This window comes from Capra hircus, chromosome 1, assembly GCF_001704415.2.
Source record: "Capra hircus breed San Clemente chromosome 1, ASM170441v1, whole genome shotgun sequence".
NCBI lineage: Eukaryota > Metazoa > Chordata > Mammalia > Artiodactyla > Bovidae > Capra > Capra hircus.
Genome location: NC_030808.1, coordinates 28113037 through 28135000, shown reverse-complemented (window position 1 = coordinate 28135000; position 21964 = coordinate 28113037). Strand labels below are relative to the sequence as shown.

Sequence of the window (21964 nt, the reverse complement as noted above, 5' to 3'; positions counted from 1 at the left end):
CTCAGCTAACAATAAAAAACTCTCAAGAGAAAAAGTTCCTTCCCAAACCCATACATTCATCTGGAAGGTAGGCTGCCTGTGAGAGTTGTTGAAAAAAGAAAAGCAGAGGGGCGGGAGGCGGGGGTGCTGTGCTCCTGCGGAGCTAAGAATGAGGTCAGGGTGGGTCAAGGTCTGCCAGGACCCCCGGCGGAGCCGCTGAGGGAGGAAGAGGGCAGGTCTCCACGGCCTCCAGGTGGGAGCCGCGTGAGTAGGCGGAGGGGCCTGTCTGGGCGTCTCCTCCCCTCGCGGGACGTGCGTCTGGGGATCACTCCGGCCCCGCTCCTCCCCGCCGGCGGGGGGAGACGGGGGACAGGAGGCCGTCCCATGCGGCTATAAAGGGCCCTGGGCTTCCACAGTTCGCCTCGGCTCGCCCGGGCGTCCTCTGGCTCCTCTCTCGCCGCTTTCTTCCTGGCTAAAGCTCCCGCGGCCGCTCCGGCTCCACTCGACCCTCTCGGGTCTCGGCTACTCGGGCTGCGGCGGAAGATGGCGGCTCCGGCAGGTCCCCCGGCTGAGGCGGCTGGGACCGAACGCTCTGAGGAGGCGCTAGCCGCCGCTCTGGCGGACGTGCCCGAACTAGCCCGCCTTCTAGAGACAGACCCGTACCTGAAGCCCTACGCTCCGGACTTCCAGCGCAGGTACCGCCCCCGAACTTGGAGCTCTCCCCCATCCCCCCATGACCCCCCCCACCCCCCGCCACGCCTCTGAACCAGGAAGCCGGTCGTCTGGGCTCCCGTGCGGGCCCCGCCCCTCGTCGGCTCCGCCCCCGCCGGCCCCGCCCCACACCTTGGTGGGTTGCAGCTTCTGAGCGTGGGCGACGGGTTGAGTCCAGTAATTGGGTTCAGCAGCTTCCGGAGTCGTGGGTTGACAACTCTTACCGCCGGCCTAGAAGCAGAAGCGCTGAATAAACTTTACTCATCCCTGTCTCTTCCTTTCGAATCGGCGGTTTTGCGCTGCTGGATGTGTGCTTTGGCTGCCAGCCCGCGCGTTTAATTAAACGTGGCACTGCAGGTTTAATGATTCTTCAGTGCAACAGGGTGGTCCTGTGAATTAGCGTGTAAACACCCGGCCTGTATAACTGCGCTTTAAAAACTTTCTCGTTTATTTAATAGCCAATATTGTGACTTTACATCCAATAGGATTCTTTCAGGCAGCCCACTCCCCCCACCCCACCCCGTTGTTAATATTGCTCCTCTCAGAGAAGATTAAATGTATCTTGGTCATCTTGGTCGCCGCCGTTTTTTTAACCCCCTTAATTCGTGTTTGGCATTGTCATCCTGAAGATGGGAGAACGTCAAGGAAAGCCAAACTTCTAGATGCCGATTTAGTATACTTTTAGCTTATCTCCTCTTATTTTAAAGTTGGTAAGATAATACTTCCAGTAGTCAGCTCAACTTAAAAGGTATAATTTTTAAGACTAAAATAGTTGTTATAGTAGCTATATTTGTGAGATAAGCACATTGTGATTTAATGGTTTCTGCCCTTTTAGCAGAGGCACTTCAAAACTACCATGGCAACAGAGTATACCTAGTCATATGTTTAAGTAGAATACTTTCTTAATAGTAGTTGGTAGCAAGAAGCAGCATTGGGGGTAATGAAACACAATTGATTGGTGTTTGGAAAAGAAAGTCTTAGGTTGATGACCTGGCACTGTCACTTATTCAGCAACTCAGGGCCCCTTAGGCTAAGGCGGTAAGGAGTCTGCCTGGAATGTGGGAGACCCAGGATCCATCCCTGGGTTGGGACGATCCCCTGGAGCAGGAAATGGCAACCAACTCCAGTATTCTTGCCTGGAAAAGCCCATTGATGAAGGAGCCTGGCGGTCTGCAGTCCGTGAGATCAAAAGAATCGGACAGGACAGAGCAATTTCACTTTCTTAGGAACAAAAAGTAAGGGACACAGAGTTGAATACAACACTTTATTCCAGAGCTTGTACAGCCTAATGCATGGGTGCCTGCTAAATCGCTTCAATAGTGTCTGACTCTGTGCGACCCTGTGGACTGTAGCCTGCCACACTTCTCTGTCCATGGAACTCTCCAGGTAACAATACTGGAGTGGGTTGCCTTGCCCTCCTCCAGGGGATATTCCTGACCCAGTGATGGAACCTATGTGTCCTATGTCTCCTTCATTGGCAGGCGGGCTCTTTAACACTAGCGCCACCTGGGAAGGCCCTAATGCCCTGAGACTCAAAGGAGTCACCTTGAGTTGTTGCTCAGTTAATCAGATGTTGGGCCTTAATATAAGCCATTTGGGGAACAACCTTGTGAATTGCCTTCAGTTTTTGCAGTAGTGCTTTCAGAGAAATCGAGTATGTAATTATCGTTGTTTAAGATTAGATATGATTTAGAAATAGTCAAAAAATTTTAGAGCAAAAGATGATGGTCAGATTTTTTTAATGCTCTTATTAATAATGATGCTAATTTTCTTAAATGCTTTGTAAAATGACACATAAGACATTTCTAAAAGAAGAGATATGGAAATGTTTGGTCTATGTTTCTTTCTCTCTCTGTTTAAAAAAAAAAAAAACAACACGTAGATAAACATCCCTAAGTGTTTCTTTAATGTTCTTTCACTTCAACTCCATTGGGATTGAAGCAGTTTTGATCTGCTTTCATGGTTTGTCAGAACTAATGAGAGGGACAAAGGCCAGAATAAAGACGTGGGGGCAGTCCAGTGTTCTTGATGAAAAAGCTGGTCCAATGGGTCCTTGTGCCTCACTCTGACCTGAATTCTACTTCTGGCCTTGGTTCTGAGTAATTGCCATTTTCCAGCACACATGTTCCATTTAGGCATATCAAATAGTAATTTAATGTTTGGCAGCAGTAACTTTAACTTTTAGCATTTGAAGAATAAATAATTTCTCCTTTATAAAGTTTGGTCCTGGTTACTATTCCTATTTTTTGTTCATTTCTAATCATCCACTCAGGCAGTGTATCTTTGGCCTAACACAAATATACAACCAAACATAGGTGCAAAGTTTGCTTACTAAGCAGTAAAGAAAATTTAGAGTGGAAATAACACCAGTATAACAATGATGGTGGAGGCAGTTTCTCACTGATGGACTGTCTTATTCCCCAATGGCCGTGTCTTCATTAGAAAGTCCTCAGTATACATTTGTTCTTGCTTACCTTTTCTGTAACTATAAGAATTTTAAATCAAGTGTGATGATTAGTGAAGTACTCTGTACCATAAAATAAAAATTAGACATTATTTTCTGTGATAGGCTGTATGATGTCTCATTGATTACCTTCTAAGATAGGATTTTCCTTTTGGCTTTCTGCCTTTTTTTTTTTTTTTTCCTGTTATTTATATGGCGGTTAGTTGCTGTATCATAATTCAAACATCTTAGTGCTTTAAAACAATGTTTAATTGTTCCCGTGTTACATGCCAGCATGAGTCAGGCTCTCCTCATGGCAGTCATTTAAGGATCTAGGCTGATGAAGCCTTCATTTTGAAACATGTTTCTACAGTGTCAGTGGCAAGGAACAGAGAACATGTTGAACTATGCACTGTTTTCTTACAGCTTTTCCCTAGCACTCAGCTACTTTGGCTGATTCATATATTGGCCAGTCTAAGTCAAATGTGACTTCTCATCCGTGTGGGTGGAACAGAAAACACATTTATGAACTGCAGGATGAACAACCTAGTTGCAGTAATACTTGTCTATATCCTCTGTTTAAGTTTAGATAGTAACTTTTATATATATTATAGTATTGAATCCTTAGAACAGAACTACAAGGTAGGAAGAGTGGGTGCGTTTTTGTCTTTCCTGTTTTACACATGAAGAACCTGAGATCTGGCCCAGTGATGAGTTGTTCTCATGACTCGCTGTAGCTGGAATTAATCTTTCTTTACTAAAACTGTTTCAACAAGTTCATAAAAAAAGACTTCTTGGTAATTTAGCACATATTTCTTTATCTCTAGTATTGGACATTTTGGACCACTTATTAGAGCCTTGAAGCCATGATACTATAGCTTTTGCTCTTCTTCTATTATCTCTAGTGGTTTCTCCTTAGCCTCTTTCAGATTATTAATATAAGAGATTCTCAGGGCTCTTTGTTTCATTCCTTTGTGTATTTCTATTATATGATGCATACTTTCCCTAGGCATTCTCATCCATCCCAAGAATTCCATCTGTGTACAGAGGCTGCCCATATCTGTTTTCACCCTAAATCTCCCCTGGTCTTAGTCTTCTGGTCTTACTCTCAGTGTCTGCATTTTGATGTACTCTAAGTGTAATACTCAGTGTGTATAAAACTGATCTTAGGGTTTTTCATCCCAAGCCTGATTATCCTTTTATACCCTATCTCCATGTGTGGTATTAATTAGTCCTCTCCCCTTTTCCTTTTTGTCTCCAAGTCTAATCAACAGTAGCTCCTAGTTACTTTCAAGTATATGTGGCACTGTATTCCTACTGCTATCCTCATACTCAAGTTGCTAGTATCTCTAAGCTGGTTTATAAAAACAGCTCACAGTTGTTCTCTCTTTTAAAATCTTCTCAACAGTTCCATGGCTCTTACAGTATAGTGTGGTCTGTTTCTCATAACCTAGAAGACTATTATCTGGTCTCTGTTGACTTTTTTAGCATCCATGTACCCTCCTTCTCACTCTGTACCATCTAATCAGAATGGGGCTCAATGTAAACAGGCAGCTGGGATGTCTGCAAACTATTCTATAAGGGACACCAAAATATCACTAGAATAACTTGAATAGATCGTTACCAAATGTTTAAAGAAGATCACTTTGAAGTTTTCCGGAACTTTGTTCTGTCCTGGACACGAGACCATGTTTTGGTCTAGCCGTGGGTCTGGCTATGGCTCTAGTAGTTTATTTCTTCTGCTTGCTGCATACTTTGCCTCTGTCTTGTTAGTGCCTGGACGTGCTTGACGACACAGGCTAGAGATGAATTACACGCCTCTCCTGACCTCTTCTCATCCTCAAACCTTCTTCCCACCTCTTACCTACCACCTTGGAAACCTGCATTGTAAGGATGATCATCCGCTGTAATCCAGTTGTGTTTTTGCTCTTTTGTGTCTCCCACTACATTATTTGCTCCTACGGATGGGTATGTTGTCCGTATTCTTGACTCGCTGTTATATTCTCAGGCTGTAAAAATGGCTTGTAGGAAACAGTATAGTATTTGAATGAATGAATGAATGTCTTCTGCATTTGTTTTTCTCTTTTCTACACCAGTAAGTCTCAGGTCAGCTCACTTTAAGCTAGAAAGATTAGCTAGGATGGATGGTCAGAAAAGAAGGGGGTAGTTACCAGGAGTTGTGTGTCTAGGGTAAAGGAATGTATGTTCAAGTAAAAAGCTAAAAATAACCAGAGAAAATAAAGAAATTTGTTATTAATTAGATATTTCCATACTCCACAGAGACTATGGGTTTAATCACTGAAGGAATATTCAGTTTAAAGAGAGCCTCAGGTCAAATTGCATGCTCAAGAATGGGAAGAGGTTTTTGTGAGCCCAACTGTGTTAAGTATCACAATTACAGTGAACATCCCTATTTTGTTAAAAATAAAAATAACTTAAACACTGGTGTCTAATCAGAATTAGAATGTAGATTAGAGTTTGTATATCAGCAGCCACACCAAAAATTGATTCTCACAGTGCAGGAATTTTATATTGTAGCTGAATGGTGCACTTTTCTCTCGATGTCTAGCCAAGTTGTGGATGTCCATATTCTAGAAGGCAAAAAAGAATCAAAAAATTACCAGTTGTACCTGGCCTGCTCTTCTGTACTGATAGATTCCTTTGTTCTTTGCAGGAAGATCTGTACCAACTCCAGAGTCACTCCGGAATTCTATATAGCGATAGGGCAAGAGGCTCTGACCTCTTCTCATTTTCAAAGTGCCTTAAAATGACTCCATGGAGCATTTGGTCTAGTTTAGGCTCTAAACTAAAGCCTGCTGCACCATCTCTTGAGAAACAACTTAGTGATAACATGTCAGAGGATTCAGTTCGGTTCCCACCAAGCTGACCCCAGTTAATCATTGAGATAATAACACAGACCCTGTGAAATGTGCTATTGTTTTAGATTGATAAGCATATCATGCTGCTTGTATTTTAAAAGCATGTGCTCCACTTGAATTATGCATATAGAGATATTAAAGGAAAACATGAGTGTTTTCATTGGAAAGAACTGCTGCTATCAGGTGGCTTTCATTCTAAAGTGACTTTATTATTTCACTGAAGAGTAGATTCTCTTTTTGTATTGATGTCCACTTATCAGTAGAGGCTCACTACTGTTTTGAGTCCAGGTTTTTTTGATCTTAAATCCAAAATCAACCCTATTCTGATTTGTGTTTAGGGTAACAGGAGCCCAGTATATCGAAAGAAGGCAACAATCCACATTAGACGTATGGTATACAATTTACATTCACTAATTTATTGTGCAAATGGCATTAAGTTATAGTGACTATCCTAATGTAGTGATTTCTATTGGTTAAAAGATCATAATAACTTAGATCCTAAATTTAGTTTCTTCACATGGAATATGGAAAAAAAAAATGAACATATGGCAGAGTGTCCATGTTGCAAAGTGCAAGAGCAAAATGAAGTTGGAATTTTAGCTGTCATGAATGCTAAATAGCTTCAAACTCAAGGGCAAATTAGTCAAGCTCTGTGAACCTTAGTTTCTCTCTCAGAAAAATATGAATTGCTCCCACCTCATAGGGGTGTCTTGAGGACGAGGAATATATGTAAAAATAAGCTTCTTTAATCCTATGTCCTGAAATTAACCATCAGATGAAAAACCTGACCAGAAATTCCCCACAGCTCTTTGCTGCTTAACAGCATCTTTACCTTCTCTTTACCAACAGTGCAATTGTGTGAATGAGGTGAGGAGGTGGTAGTTTTAATCATCATCTAATGGAGAAAGAAAAGAGTATGTTTAAACTTTGATCCCTAACTTGGAGACAAAATCATAAAGCAATTGCCAGTTTACTACAAGCTGAAGGCAAGAAGAGTGCTGGGATATAATGAGCACAAAGCTCCCTTTATTGAGTGAGGTAAATGCTTGACTGTAGAAACCTAAAGTCACTCTTCTCTTGATCTTCCTTTTCTGTTTTTTGTCTTCTTTCATGTGACTGCTCAGTGTTCATATTCTTGGGCATCAGTCAGCTGCAGGGAATTTCTTCCTCCTGAACTCTGGACGCTTGGAGGAATGGTCATACCGAGTTTACTAATAGCAGAAACAACTTTGAAAATAAGTAGGAAAATATATATAATAGCAGCTTAAAATTCTGCAAATAAGAGAATAATCTAGTGGAGTCTGAACTTATAATCTATTAATAAGAAAAAATTTAAATCCCATGTGTTACCTTGTTTATTTTATCCTCTCTTTTTTTATCTGATGATTTCAGTTATTTTCAGTATGTTTGAATTTGTGGTATGATACATAAAACAAAGGAATGAAATATTCATGTGTGTGTTAGTAGATCCATTGAGGAATAAATTGTCATTAGATGGTTTCTGGGTATATCCTCTAGGTGATAATCCAAAATGTGATAATCAGAAACCAAGTCTGCATATATATTTCTTATATATGTAACCTTGAAGTTTTCCAAATATTTAGCAAGTGAGAAATATTTTTTTACTAATAAAATCATATGTTACTCAATATCATCAATGTAATTTATTTTTATTTTCATAAATGATAAGCAACTAGTCACAGGTAGTATTTCATTATGAATAACTGCATAATACAAGTACATTCCCTATTACTGAATGTGATCAAATCAGTTACGTATTTAGGTATATGTAACAGAAATCAAACATGCCCTCAAAGAACAGAAAATCCTACAAACTGTGACTTATGGACATAGAGGTTTATATTTCTCACAAAGAAAGTGAAGGTAAGTGATTTGGTTCTGAGCATTGATTTGTTATTAATCTTTCAGCTCTACTATCTTTAGCATATGGTTTTTATTTTTACTCTTAGAAGATGGCTGGGCGTATCTTGAGACCATACCTATCTTCCTAGCAGGAATACAAACCAACTCACTATGTCCATTTTAGCCAAGGATGTGTTAGTTTACCTGTAAACTCCATCTCATTCTTTGAGTTTGCAACTTATTAACTAGAGCTGTCCCATGTCATGACCATCCTTAGCTGAATGTGAGCCTGCATAATCAATGGGCTTTCCATTGCATACATATTCTCCTGAGAAATGCCTTTGACCTCATCTATCACAACTTCCCTCAGCTCTTTCCTTTGCTCTAGTGAGGAGACCATATCTGGCTAAACATGAAATGTCCCAGTGAGATCGTGCTATAGTTCCCCCATATCATATCTGTGTACAAATCTTTCTGAGCAGAATCCAGGCATTTCTGCTTTGGAGAGAAGTCTATAGCCAAATTCCTCAGAATCACCAGCCTCTGGGGCTTGGCTTTCACTTTGCTCTACCCTATCTGTATTTTTCCAGATTCTTCTCCTGGAACATGTACAGACCTTTGTGCTTGCCTTAGTCTGAGATGAACCTATTTGTTTCACCTCTGTCACCTGGCACAGTGATTTGGGGAGCACCGCTGTCTTCTCTCTTAAATTTCGTAGGTATTTTACTCTTAAAAATATGAGGATGTTTTGAGAGGAAATAAGTTTGTCAATTACTAACAATTTTTCCAAGTTCTCTTGGGCTCACTCAAAAATGATCTGCTTTATTTTTAAGTTATTTGAAGAATATTGTATTTGTGGACCTAAAAGGAAGAAAAGAACTATAAAGATGATAAGTTAGTTAATGCTCAGTCTTCAAACTATGAATTGTCTTTTGTTACCTAACTACATACAAGTTTATGGGCTTTCACACTATTCTTCTAAAAGCTTAAGATGCGTATGCTTTGTTCTTCAGAACATACCTGATACAGACTTGATATATACATACAGGTTTTATCATCATCGGCATGTTCAGTGTTTCCTCTTTGACAATAATGAGCAATTTGTGGAAGAATGGGATTCTCCTTTTTTGTCTTAGACAGTGAAGACAGCATAATGATTCCTCTTTGATATCAGAATAGATCAGTAATATGTGTGGGGTCATATTAGTTTTTTTTCTAAGAGGTTATAGGTCTTTTACCCATGATTATTTTATACTGCTATTTGGAGGTCAGGAGTAACTAATGTGTGAGTTACCATTGCTTTTTCATTGTTTTACAGTCTTTTCTCAAGAGGATTGGTGATCTTTCCAGGATTCTAGAGATTCACAACCAATTTCATGTTTGTCATTTCCAAGCTTTTTTCCTTCTCTAGTTCTTATTTTTCAGCATTAATAACCCTTGATATTTTTGTTTGCTTATTTGTGCTTTTGTTTACATGTATGACCATTTCAGTTGGCAGTGCTCTTTTAGTTGTGTAAATTGTGCTTGCTAGTGATAGGAGTGGGTGAAGTGAATGAGTCCCTTTTTGCTTCACTTTCCTAAAATGCCCTTATTGAAAACTGTGTGCTATCCATATAGTATTAAGGAAACCTCTACTCAGAACTACAACACATAAGCAGGAAATACAGAGAAATAAGAATGCTATCAAAACTGAAGTTGGTTATAGTAGGTTTAAGGTAACTTTAGAGTTAGAGGACAGTAAAAAATACAGTGTGAATTGTGTTAGACTGGATTTAAAAATTATGTCAAAATAATTATAGACCACAGGAAATTGCAAAAATTGTACAGAGCAGGTTCCTGTCCTAATAGCCAAGCTTGCCCCAGTGGTAATATGTTGCTTAACTGTATTGCAGTTTCAAAACCAGGAAATTGATGTTGATACAATCTGCAGACCTTATTTAGTTTTCAACAGTCTTTACATATACTTCTGTGTAGTTTTATCACAAGTATACATTCATATAACTGGCACTACAGTGAAGATACAGAACCATTCCATCCCCACAAAGGAGCTCTACATTCATTTATAGTTAAACTACTCCCACTCCCTCCATCCCTAAACTCTGGCAATTACTAATCTGTTTTATCTCTCTCTAATATTTTTCATTTTTTGAATGTTGTATGAATTAAATCATAGAATACATGATATTTGAAATTGACTTTTTTTTTCCACTCAGAATATGCCTTTGAGATCCATTCAAATTGCATATATCAGTAGTTTGTTTCTTTTTGTCACTGAATAGTATTCAGTTGAATGGGTTTACCACAGTTAATCCATTTACCTGTTGAAGGACATTAGGATTATTTCCAGTTTTTGGCTATTAAAAATATTGCAGTAAAGCTAAGATATATATATTATATTTGGGTGTTATTTCTTTGGGAGAACTATGTAGGAGTATAATTGTTGGGTCCTTTGGCAAATGGAGAAGGAAATGGCAACCCACTCCAGTATTCTTGCCTGGAGAATTCCATGGATAGAGGAGCCTGACAGTTCTTCTATAGTCCATGGAGTCACGTAGAGTTGGATGTAACCTAGCAACTGAACAACAACAATAGAAAATGTAGGTTTACGTTTGTATGAAATTGCCCAGCTATTTGTCATGGTATCTGTATCATTTTGTATTCCCACCAGAACTGTATGAGGGAACTAGTTCATTGCATCCTTCCCAGCAGTTGGTAATAACACTTTTAAAAATATTAGCTTTTATATTATGTTTGTAGTGATAGGCCAGTGTAGTTTTAATTTGCATTTTTCTAATAGTTGATTATGTTGAAAGTCTTTTAAAAGTGTTATTTGCCATTTGTGTATCCTTTTTGGTGAAATGTCTCTTTCCATCTTTAGTCCATTTTCTAACTGGATTGGTCTTTCTTTTTTTTTAACCTTTGAATTTTGAAACTTCTTTACACATTCTAGATACAATTCCACTGTCAGATACTTGTTTTGGAGGTATTTTATCCTAGACTGTAACTTTGCCTTTTCATCTTAACAGTGTCTTTCACAGATAAAAGTTTACAATTTTGATGAAATCTGTTTATTGATTTTGTTTTGTTGTGTGGGTTGTGCTTGTGTTGTCACCTGTAAGATTTCTTTGTCTAGCCCTAGGATCTGAAGATTTTCTCTGATGTTTTCTGTTAGAAGTTTTATTGTTTTACATTTTACATTTGATCCATTTTGAGTTTAATTTTTGCTTAAGGTTTGAAGGGATTTAAAAAAAAATTCCTTTTTAAGGAATCACTTTCATCTTTAAACTCTGACAGACATATTGGGGAGCCACCTGATCAAAAAAAAAATAGCCTTTAGTTAGGTCTCACTGAAATATATAAATGATGACAATTTTTATGTATACTCTGGATTATTAAAAGCAGTGAGAACTAATTAACCTGTCAGTTTTCTTATTTCTAAGATCTTGTTTTAACTTTTGGTTATTACCATATGGCAGCCTCTCAAACTTTAGGAAGCAGGAGAGAAATAATTCGTGAAAGATAATAATTTTTCCTCAAGTAGTTACTTGAGAATTTTTATGGTTTTTAATTTGCATATTTTTTGTCATTTTATAGCATTATCCTATTGATTTATATTCCAAACACATATAGATATTACTCTATACAGATAGGATTTGTAATCTTAATTTTAATTTCCAAAGTTTTTCTTATTTCATGTCTTCTACTTAGAACCTACTCATTTGTCAGTATCATATATTTTTCAGTTCTGTATTATTAAAAATATTGCTTTGAAAAATATTTTATTCATTCAATGTGTCTGTTTACTTGACTTCAGTCACAGGTAAATTTCCAAAATTTTATGTTATACTCTTATTTGTAGAAATGAATTTGTTAAATCTTAACAAAGGTAATGCTAATATTAATATTTCCCAAGATTAGTTGCTTTTTATCTGGCTGAAATTAGCCTTTGGTTTTATTTCAGTCTTAATATTTATTTTGATATTTATCAGGATTCATTGTGCTATTAATAATCAGAAATCTGAGCATGTCAATTTCCAAACAAATTGGTTACATGTTATGAGATGAAACATAACATCTTGTTTGTTAGTACATTTATTTTACAAAATTTATGAATAAGATAGCTAAAAATTTACCCACTTTAACAGAAAAGTAAAGTGGAACTTCTGAGAATATGTACATTCTACAGTGATTACTAGCTACGATGGGTCTGAGGCACTAAACATCCAAAAGAGATTTATGAAAACTCTGTTGATAGATAATAAATAGACATCATCATTGTCATGATAATTTTTATTACAATGCATGTAAACATCATTTTATGTGCACTGAGCCTGAGGTTCTACACTTTTAAGAAGCTTCCAGTTGATGGTTTTGAACTGTGGTATTGGAGAAGACTCTTGAGTCCCTTGGACTGCAAGGAAATCAGTCAGTAACTCCTAAAGGAAATCGGTCTTGAATACTAATTGGAAAGACATACTGAAGCTCCAATACTTTGGCCACCTGATGCAGAAAACTGACTCATTAGAAAAGATCCTGTTTGCTGGGAAAGATTGAAGGCAAGAGGAGAAGGGGCTGACAGGATGAGCACCACTGACTCGATGGATATGAGTTTGAGCAAGTTCCAGGAGTTGGCGATGGACAGGGAAGCCTGGCGTGCTGCAGTTCATGGAGTCACAAAGAGTCGGACACGACTGAGTGACTAAACTGAACAGATGGTGCTGATGCTGCTGTTAATCAGATGGTATTTTGAGGAGTGATGCAAGGTGTGGTCCCATCTTTAGTTCAAAACTGAGTTTCATCATGGGCCAAATTAGTTTTAAGCAAATATTCTAGGTTTTTGAAAATAATTAATCCATATATACTAGTATTGGGCTTCCCAGGTGGCGCTAGTGGTAAAGAACCCACCTACCAATGCAGGAGACTTAAGAGACATGCGTTCCATTCCTGGGTTGGGAGGATCCCCTGGAGGAGGGCATGGCAACCCACTCCAGTATTCTTGCCTGGAGAATCCCATGGACAGAGGAGCCTGGAGGGCTGCAGTCCATAGGGTCGCACAAAGTTGGACAAGACTGAATTGACTTTAGCACGCACGCATGCATACTAGTATTGTTAATCAGATTTTTATTTCAATGGTTATAATGATTTTCTAACTTACTTTCAGTAAAAGTGATTTTATTTTAGTATCAAAGTTACTTTTCTTACATCTTACCATGAATTTCACACTGTATAGGGGTCTCTAGGATTAGATATGGTGATCACATAAAGAAAATTATTCTCCACATATATTTTTCCAGGGTGTACATGGATATATGAGTTATAGGCTTGTCGGCTTAATTTTCTATTTAACAAACCAATTTTTGCTATCGTCTGTGTCCCAGGCATTTTTCTATGTGATAGTGGAGCAAATAAAAGATATACTTCCTACTTGATGAGGGGCTTCCCTGGTGGCTCAGATGTAAAGTATCCATGTGCAGTGGAGGGGTTGTGGCAGAAGACACAGTTTCGATCCCTGGATAGGGAAGATCCCCTGGAGGAGGAAATCACAACCCGCTCCAGTATTCTTGCTTGGAGAATCCCCATGGACAGAGGGGCCTGGCAGGCTACAGTCCATGGGGTTGCAGAGTTGGACATGACTAAGCACACACCTCATACTTGATGGGACCCTTAATTGAAGAGATTATAAGTAAACACAATTATAGAAGATATTTGTGCATAAAATGCATTGTAAGACAAAACCGTGTCCTGTTCTATTAAGAAAGGAGAATACATAGCACAAAGGAGTTCACTTGAATTACCTTAAGTACCTGAAATTATTTCTTTATAAAGAGAGGACTTAGTCTTCAATGTGGACAAAGTCTAAGGGACTCGTTGTTTGGAAAGAGTCAAAGGATATGATAGTTAAGATATTAAATTAAAACTACAGTTGGTCCTCAGAGTCTGTAGGTCCCACATCTGAGGATTCAACCAACCATGATTCAAAATATTTGGGAATAAAAAAATTCCAGAAAGTTCCAAAAAGCAAAACTTGGAACTTGCTTTGTGCTGGCAATTATTTACATAGCATTTACATTGTGTTTACAATTATTTACGTATTTATGTTGTATTAGGTATTGTAAGTAATCTAGAAATGGCTTAAAATGTGTAGGAGGATGTGTATAGGTTGTATGCAAATACTACATGCTACACCATTTTATATAAAGGACTTGAGCATCTGTGGGTTTAGGTATCTGTAGGGAGTAGGGGAAATTGGTCCTGGAACCACTCCTGTGTGGATACTGAAGGATGACTGCATAATGAATTATAATTTGACTTCACACATTTTTGTTGCTTTTAAGTGGAAGTTTATTTGCAAAAATGGTTCAGTTGCAGAATGTGCTTGTGTAAGAATTGCTACATTGTGTAAGAACTGAAGCCTCTAAAATAGTTTATAAATCATATTTGATAACATAACGGTATGTTTCTTTGTAGCAGATAATCCCCTTTTGGAAGGGATGGTGGACTATTTTTAGAGGCAATTAAGGCAGTTCCTAAGTAAGTTAAGGACACCTATTCCTGAATAAGTCAGAGGGACATTTTGATGAGTATCACCCAGTCAGGAAGGTTGCACAAATGCAGATGAACACTGAATGACTCTGCCTGACCCCACCATAAGTGTCTCATCTAGATCAGCCCTATCCAATAGAAATATAATATGAACCATACATGTAATTTTAAATTTTCTATTTACCACATTAAAATGGTAAAAAGAAACATATAAAATTAATTTTTATAATATATATTATTTAACCCAGTATATTCAAAATATACTGTTTCAGCATTAAAAAATTACTGATGAAATATTTCACATTTGTTTTTCATACTAAGTCTTTGGAATGTGATGTGTTTTTTGCATTTACAGCACATCTCAATTGGGACTAACCATATTTTGAGCACTCAGTAACCACATATGGGTAGTGACTGCCATATTATAGAGTGCAGCCTTAGGTTATATATTCCAAAGAGGAGCTTTTTATGATAAGAGTTGGTATGACCCAAAAGACACTGAAGGGGAAGATTAAGAAGGGAGAAAGATGTGATCAGCCCTGTGTTCATGGTAGCAGAAACAAGTAGACCCGGAGAGATTTTAATTTAGCCTGAGACTCAGAGTCAGAAATTATTGACTGGTAACTTTTTCTTTTTAATACTTGAAAAAAGATAAATGGATGGTGGCCTAAATGTTAACATGGAGATATGCCACATACTAAACCCTGGGGGTGTTTACATAGCCATATTTTCCCCAGATTATTTGGCATGCCTTGTCCACCTTGCCCTTTTCATTTAAGTGATTGCTTATTTGTGTTATGTTTTCATATGTTAAATGCATTACTTCCGTACCATGACAGACAACACACACACACACACACACACACACGACAGAACAAAAACCTGGGTCGGCCAAGGTAAATGTAGTCTTTCCTGACGAAGTAACTGAGATCAGGTGGCTCCTCTATGCTCTAATTGTCCTAGACCTTTTGGGATATGCAGCCTCACTTTGACTCAGCCCAAGTAACAGCTGTTCCTAATTTCCTTGTCCTGAGAATCTTGCTTATGTGTAGTGACTCATTATGACTTGCATTATTCCTGAGTTGGTCTCTACTTAGAAGAGAAGAGGGTTGGAAGGATTGGTCCTTGATCACTTTTCACAGTAATGACAATATTGTGGGTGTTTGTGTGCATGAACACATATATGTTTTGGGTTTTATGCACCTTTCTTCACAGCTTGCTTTAATTTCCTCTAGATGATAGTTTCTTCTCTCATTTTGTACCTACTCACTTTGCATACTTAATAGTGACCCTTGTAATAGTAGCTAAAAACATTCCTGTTTATGAGTGTATCTGCCCTCATGAGCGGTCAGATTCTCTCTGTGGAATACTATTTTCCATCTAGCTCAGACTTCTATTTTCCGCAGTGTAGCTGCTCAGAACTTGCTGACTCACTGAGCATCCCTGGGATGCTGGCTGTGTGTTTTGAATTTAAGAAGAGAAGAATATGTTGAGGGAACGCATTATTGCCTTTTAGTGTTTTCCATGGAGCTTAGAGTAGAGGTTTGCATGCCAGGGGTGCTTTGCAAATAGATATTGACTGGGGGTCTAGCCCAGCTTGTTCTGTAATATTAGAAATATAGAAATATTTATTGCCATAGTTGTTGGAGGGTCCCTAGAAACGTTTGAAAGTAATTCTTCTATCATGTAGTGGCCTGTGGTGGGCATAACCTTTCTCACATACAGCTTAACCTTTCTCGTGTCTAATACTACTCGTGAAGAAGATTGTAATTGTGCATTGTGCTTTTATCAGGCTGCTGTTCCCAATGCAGTTAGCGTAATTTTTCATTTCCTAACAGTCCTCGGGCAATTCTGTTTAACATGCTTTCTATTTCAGAACACTCTGCTATTTAAAAAACTTCTTTTGCCTCAGGCCCAACATGCTTTTCCAGCCAGGCCACTAATAATTTCTATCCTTGCTGGCTTCATTCACCTTCGCTGGTAACATTCTGTATAGATTTGCTGGGACTGTCTTTTTGTGTGTGTGTTTACTGCATAGCAGATGCTGAGATAACTGTGCCTTCTATTTGTCGATGTTGCTGTGGCTCACACAATTATTATTTCATTTTTATTACTAAGGGGGCAACATACCTTGTTTTTAATTTTATTTCAGATCTGTTTTAGTTTTCTAGATTGTAAGCCAGACTTCTCTTAATAAATAGAATTCTAACTTTCCACCTGAAGTTTTAAAGTCATCCACAAAATTTCCTTGAACAGTATTCACGCTAGAATAAGAGACTGTTTTACTGATAAATAAAAGATATTCAGTTTCACTTAACAGTTTCACTTAATAGGCAGCACGTTCTTTGGTATCCTAAAAGTGAATGAAACAAATTTCCTGATTGCCTTCCCAAATGATCAAGAATTAGGCTTGATTTCGGCTTGAGATATGATAGCATTTTAAGCTGAGAAGAAGCTGTTTTGGGTCTGAATCCTGTAATAAAGAAATTCTCTTGAGGGATTTAGGTTTTAATGGGGAAAGTCTGGTAAACAGAGGCATATAAGAGAAAGCCATTGTTCTCATCATTAGCTGATAATGGCTTGCACTGAGATTTTGAAACATTTGTAAGAAGATGAAGGCTTTCAAGACATTCTAGGAATTATATGTATAGAGAGATTCAGGGTTAAAATAAAATGAGAACTCTAGCCATGCTATCAATATGTATTATACATTTGTATATATCATATATATTATATGTGTGCATTTTTGTGTATATAGAAATGGCTTTTATATCATGTCTTGTCTGAGTTGAAATAAAAGTTTTCCCATTCACTGAGCTGATATCTGTATACAAACATGAGAGAAAATGGGGATTTTCCTCTCTTGGGGGATAGTCAGCATAGTGTTAAAAATGAGAAAGGAAGAATACTTCTTTTTTGGGTTATGGTTCGCATTTTAAAATTCATTGCTGTTCCTCTCAACTTCCATCTGTGTTGGCATTTGGGAATCTTGTCGTTGCTCTTTCTCAAGTGGAGTGGAAAAGCTTAGAACAGAATTTACACGTTTAAATACAACCGAGGCTCGATCACATCATGATTCATTCCAGGTCTGAATACATTTTCTTGGGCTTAAAAAAATCCAACGTTTTATTGAACAAAATATTTCTCAAACTTGTAATGCTACTGACTATTATACATTATTAGCAGTCGATTTTGCACTAATGGGAAGTTCAGGCAGAAAATACAACGATAGTATTAAAATTTTAGGCACTTAATATTTTATGACATCAAAACGATGTTTTCATATAGATATATTGTTAGTTAATTGCAATTTATTTTTACCATTGTGGTTTTATTTTACTTTACTGTTTAAGGTTCGGTTATAACCTAGTAACAATGAGAATAAGCCATAAACAGCCAGATTGGGTTGCTACATGACTTTTGTTGGCTCTGTGCTCTATTTTTTTTTAAATTTTCTGAATCCCAGTTTCTTAGCATTTTCTTGTGTGTGTTTGTGTGTGTGCATGTGTCTGTGTGTGAGAATAACTGGCTGAATAATTAGTGGCCTGGACCTCTATTCAGTGACTAGTCAGGTTTGGCTGATAAATTGCTGCCTTGGTCAGTGTGGACTGCTATAACAGAGTACTATAGATTGGGTGGCTTCAACAGGAGAAATTTATTTCTCACAGTTCTGGAGGCTGGAAAGGCCAAGATCAAGTCACTCTTGCTGGTTTAGAGCTGTCTGTCTTCTCCTTGTATCCTCACCTGGCAGAGAGAGAAGGAAAGAGGAAGCAAGCTCTTTCTAATCTCTTCTTATAAAGACAGTAATCCCATTCATGAGAGCTCCGCAGTCCTGACCTAATCACATCCCCTAAAACTCCACCTCCTGATACCATCACATTGGGGTTAGGGTTTTGACATGCGAATTTGAGGGCCACACAAACATTGTCTTTAATGATTCTCTAAGATTTTTTCTAGTTCTGTTTGTGATGGATTCTTTTAGAAAAAAAAAAAAAAAGTTTTTAGATTTTAAACAAATTGTATGGGTGTGCATGTGTTTTCCAACACTTTTAGGCAATGTAATAGAAGTTCATTGTGATTTCCCAATGAAGCTATCAGACTTGTGATCATTTAATAGTGAACTCACTTTCAATGATGAGGACTATATGATTAAAATTAGGAAGTAGTAGATTTTTTTGGGGGGGGGGTCATTAAATTTAAGTACTGGGAAAGGTAAAATATAAATAGCACAGGTTTCCCCAAATTTGTTATCTTCAAATTGGAAAGATTGGAACCATTGAATGTTCCAGGGTTCTTGGGAATTAAAGCAGAGGCCTGGTTATAGACACATATAAGTCACTTATTGAGTAGAATGGGAAGAAATCATTGTACTGTTTTTTTTTTTTTTCTCAACTGGAAGTAATTTTAATGATTTCTTTTTTTGGAGAAAAATAATGTGTGTGAGGTTCATATAAGAGCTGAGAAGGAAAAAATATTAAGAGCATTTACTGCATTTTAGGGGGCTTCCCAGGTGGTGCTAGTAGTCAAGAACCAGCCTGCCAATGCAGGAGACTTAAGAGACATGGGTTCGATCCCTGGGTTGGGAAGATCCCCTGGAGGAGGACATAGCAACCCACTTCAGTTTTCTTGCCTGGAGAATCCCATGGACAGAGGAGCCTGGCAGGCTACAGTCCATAGGGTCGCACATAGTTGTATACGACTGAAGTGACTCAGCATGCATGCACGCACTGCATTTTAGATTTTCTTACAAGAATCAACCATAAATACAATGCTTACTCCAGACAGGAGGAATACAAGTGGTTGTCATACCAACAATTAAGCATTCATTTAAATAATGTTTTAGACAAGACTCTAAGGCATTTCTTTTCATCTTCCTCGTTGCCTCATCATCAGAAATCTGCAGGCATCCTTATAAAGAATGAAAGGCTGAAAATAATTTATACTTGATTTCTTTATGTTGCCTTGTGATGTTTCTGTGTGGCACCATATAGTAGAATTGGTGTATGGCATTGGAAAAGACTGTGATGCTGGGAGGGATTGGGGGCACGAGGAGAAGGGGACGACAGAGGATGAGATGGCTGGATGGCATCACTGACTCGATGGACGTGAGTCTGAGTGAACTCCAGGAGATGGTGATGGACAGGGAGGCCTGGTGTGCTGCGATTCATGGGGTCACAAACAGTCAGACACGACTGAGCGACTGAACTGAACTGAACTGAACTGAGTGAGTCTATTGTTTCCCTGGTGGTTCAAGTGGTACAGAATCTGCCTGCAATGTGGGAGACTCAGGTTCAATCCCTGGGTCAGGAAGATCCCTTGGAGTAGGGAATGGGAACCCACTCCAGTGAGCCTGTTAGAAAAGAAAGTCTTTGTTTCCTGAGTGAATGAATTCATGAAGAGTAGAGATCCTATTACACTTATTAGATATTAGCCATGTTTTCACAGTAACTGAGTCTTTTTATCTGAGCCAAGTATCCTGTTTTCCTTCCTCCTGTTTGCTTTCTCTGCTTCCATTTTGTTCTTTGGCCATTAATTGATCTTCTGGCTGGTCAGCCAGTTAGAAGTCAAGTGATATTGAGAAGAGGTGCTAATAACTTAGTGTTATACTCTTATATTTGGGGCTTCCCAGGTGGCACTAGTGGTAAAGAACCCGCTTGCCAATGCAGGAGGCACAGGAGAAGTGGATTTGATCCCTGGGCTGGGAAGATCCCTTGGAGAAGGGTATGGCAATCCATTCCAGCATTTTTGCCTTGGAGAATCCCATGGACAGAGGAGCCTGGTGGGTTACAGTCCATGGGGTCACACAGAGTTGGACACCCCTGAAGGGACTTAGCACACAGCATACACACTCTTATATAGTACATCTGTGCTAAGTTACTTCAGTCATGTCCGACTCTTTGTGTCCCTGTGAACTGTAGCCCGCCAGGCTCCTGTGTCCTTGGGACTCTCCAGGCAAGAATAATGGAGTGCTTTGCCATGCCCTTCTCCGGGGAATCTTCCCGACTCAGGGGTTGAACCCACTTCTCTTATGCCTTCTGCATTTGCAGGAGGATTCTTTACCACTAGTGCTACCTGGGAAGCCCATTTTTATATTATATATATATATATGTGAACGATGGTGTTTGCAGGATGATCCAAGGTCAGTCAATTGAGAATTTAGGAGGGTTTAAGCTGTGGGATTTCCCTGCTGGCTCAGACAGTAAAGCATCTGTCTATAATGTGGGAGACCATGGTTCAATCCCTGGGTTGGGAAGATCCGCTGGAGAAGGAAATGGCAATCCACTCCAATACTATTGCCTGGAAAATACCATGGACAGAGGAGCCTGGTAGGGCTACAGTCCATGGGGTTGCAAAGAGTCGGACACGACTGAGCGACTTCACTTACACTTACACTTCAGTCATGGAAGGGAAAAGTTTTTTTTTTTTTTAACTGATGTCCACTCATAAGAAATGTTGGTTCTTAAAAAGCCAAAACAAAACATAAAACCCTTCACAAAGACAAAACAAATTAATGGACTACCAGGTCATTTGTTGGAGACCACCTAACTTTTAATTACAGTTGACCCTTGAAGAGGGCCTTCCCAGGTGGTCCTAGTGGTAAAGAACCTACCTACCAATGCATAAGACATAAGAGATGCAGGTTTGATCCCTGGGTCAGGAAGATTCCCTGGAGAAGGGCACGGCAACCCACTCTAGTGTTCTTGCCTAGAGAATCCCATGGACAGGGGAGCCTGGTGGGCTACAGTCCATGGGGTTACAAAGAGTTGGACATGACTGAAGTGATGTAGCTTGCACGCCAGACTCTTGAAGAACACAGGTTTGAGCTACGTTGGTCCACTTGCATGTGGATCTCTATCACAAGTAAATACTATATTACTACATGATTGGAGACTTGTTGAAATCACAAAGGAAACCTGTATATAACGAAACTGCATATAGGGAGGGCCAGCTGTAAGTCATATACTGACTCCTATGTGTGGAGGGTGGGGACCCCTAGCCCCACTGTGCTGTTCAATGGTGAACTGCAAATACACTAGGCGGAAGAGAATTGTGGTGGTGGTGGTGGTTTAGTCAATAAGTCATATCTGACTCTTGCCACCTCATGGACTGTAGCCCGGCAGGCTCCTCTGTCCATGAGATTCTCCAGGCAAGAATACTGGAATGGGTGAAGAGAATTGTAATTGAGCGAAATTGCTGCAGTCGCTAGCCAAAAGCCACATCACAAGGCCTGGATTGACAATTTTAAGAGAAAGCTTTAGTCGTTAAGAGGTTTTGCTTTCTTTCTTTAACAATACAAATAGCCAAGAACCCAGCCTCTGGATCCTCTGTGGATCTTGTTAAAATGCAGATGCAGTAGGTCTGGGGTGGGGCCTGTGAATGTGCTCTTTGAACAAGTTCCCAGGTGATGCTGCTGGATCAGAATTTGAGTAGCAAGGCCAATGAATGCCTGAAGTTGGTGACCGTATTGGCCACTTCCCCCATCCCAAGATCATCAGGTTTCTTCCTTCCTTTCTTTCTTTCCCTTCCTCCTTTCCTTCTTTGCTTC

The 21964-nt window shown here is 39.1% G+C and overlaps 1 protein-coding gene across 1 annotated transcript in view; it reads left to right on the top strand.

Annotated features, from left to right (window-relative positions):
• Positions 296–21964, top strand: part of GBE1 (1,4-alpha-glucan branching enzyme 1) — a 310726-nt gene continuing 289057 nt past the window's right edge. Inside the window, exon 1 of the mRNA XM_018054118.1 lies at positions 296–674. Coding sequence (XP_017909607.1) covers positions 523–674 — 152 coding nt within the window. The 5' untranslated portion in view covers positions 296–522. The remainder of the gene's footprint in view (positions 675–21964) is intronic.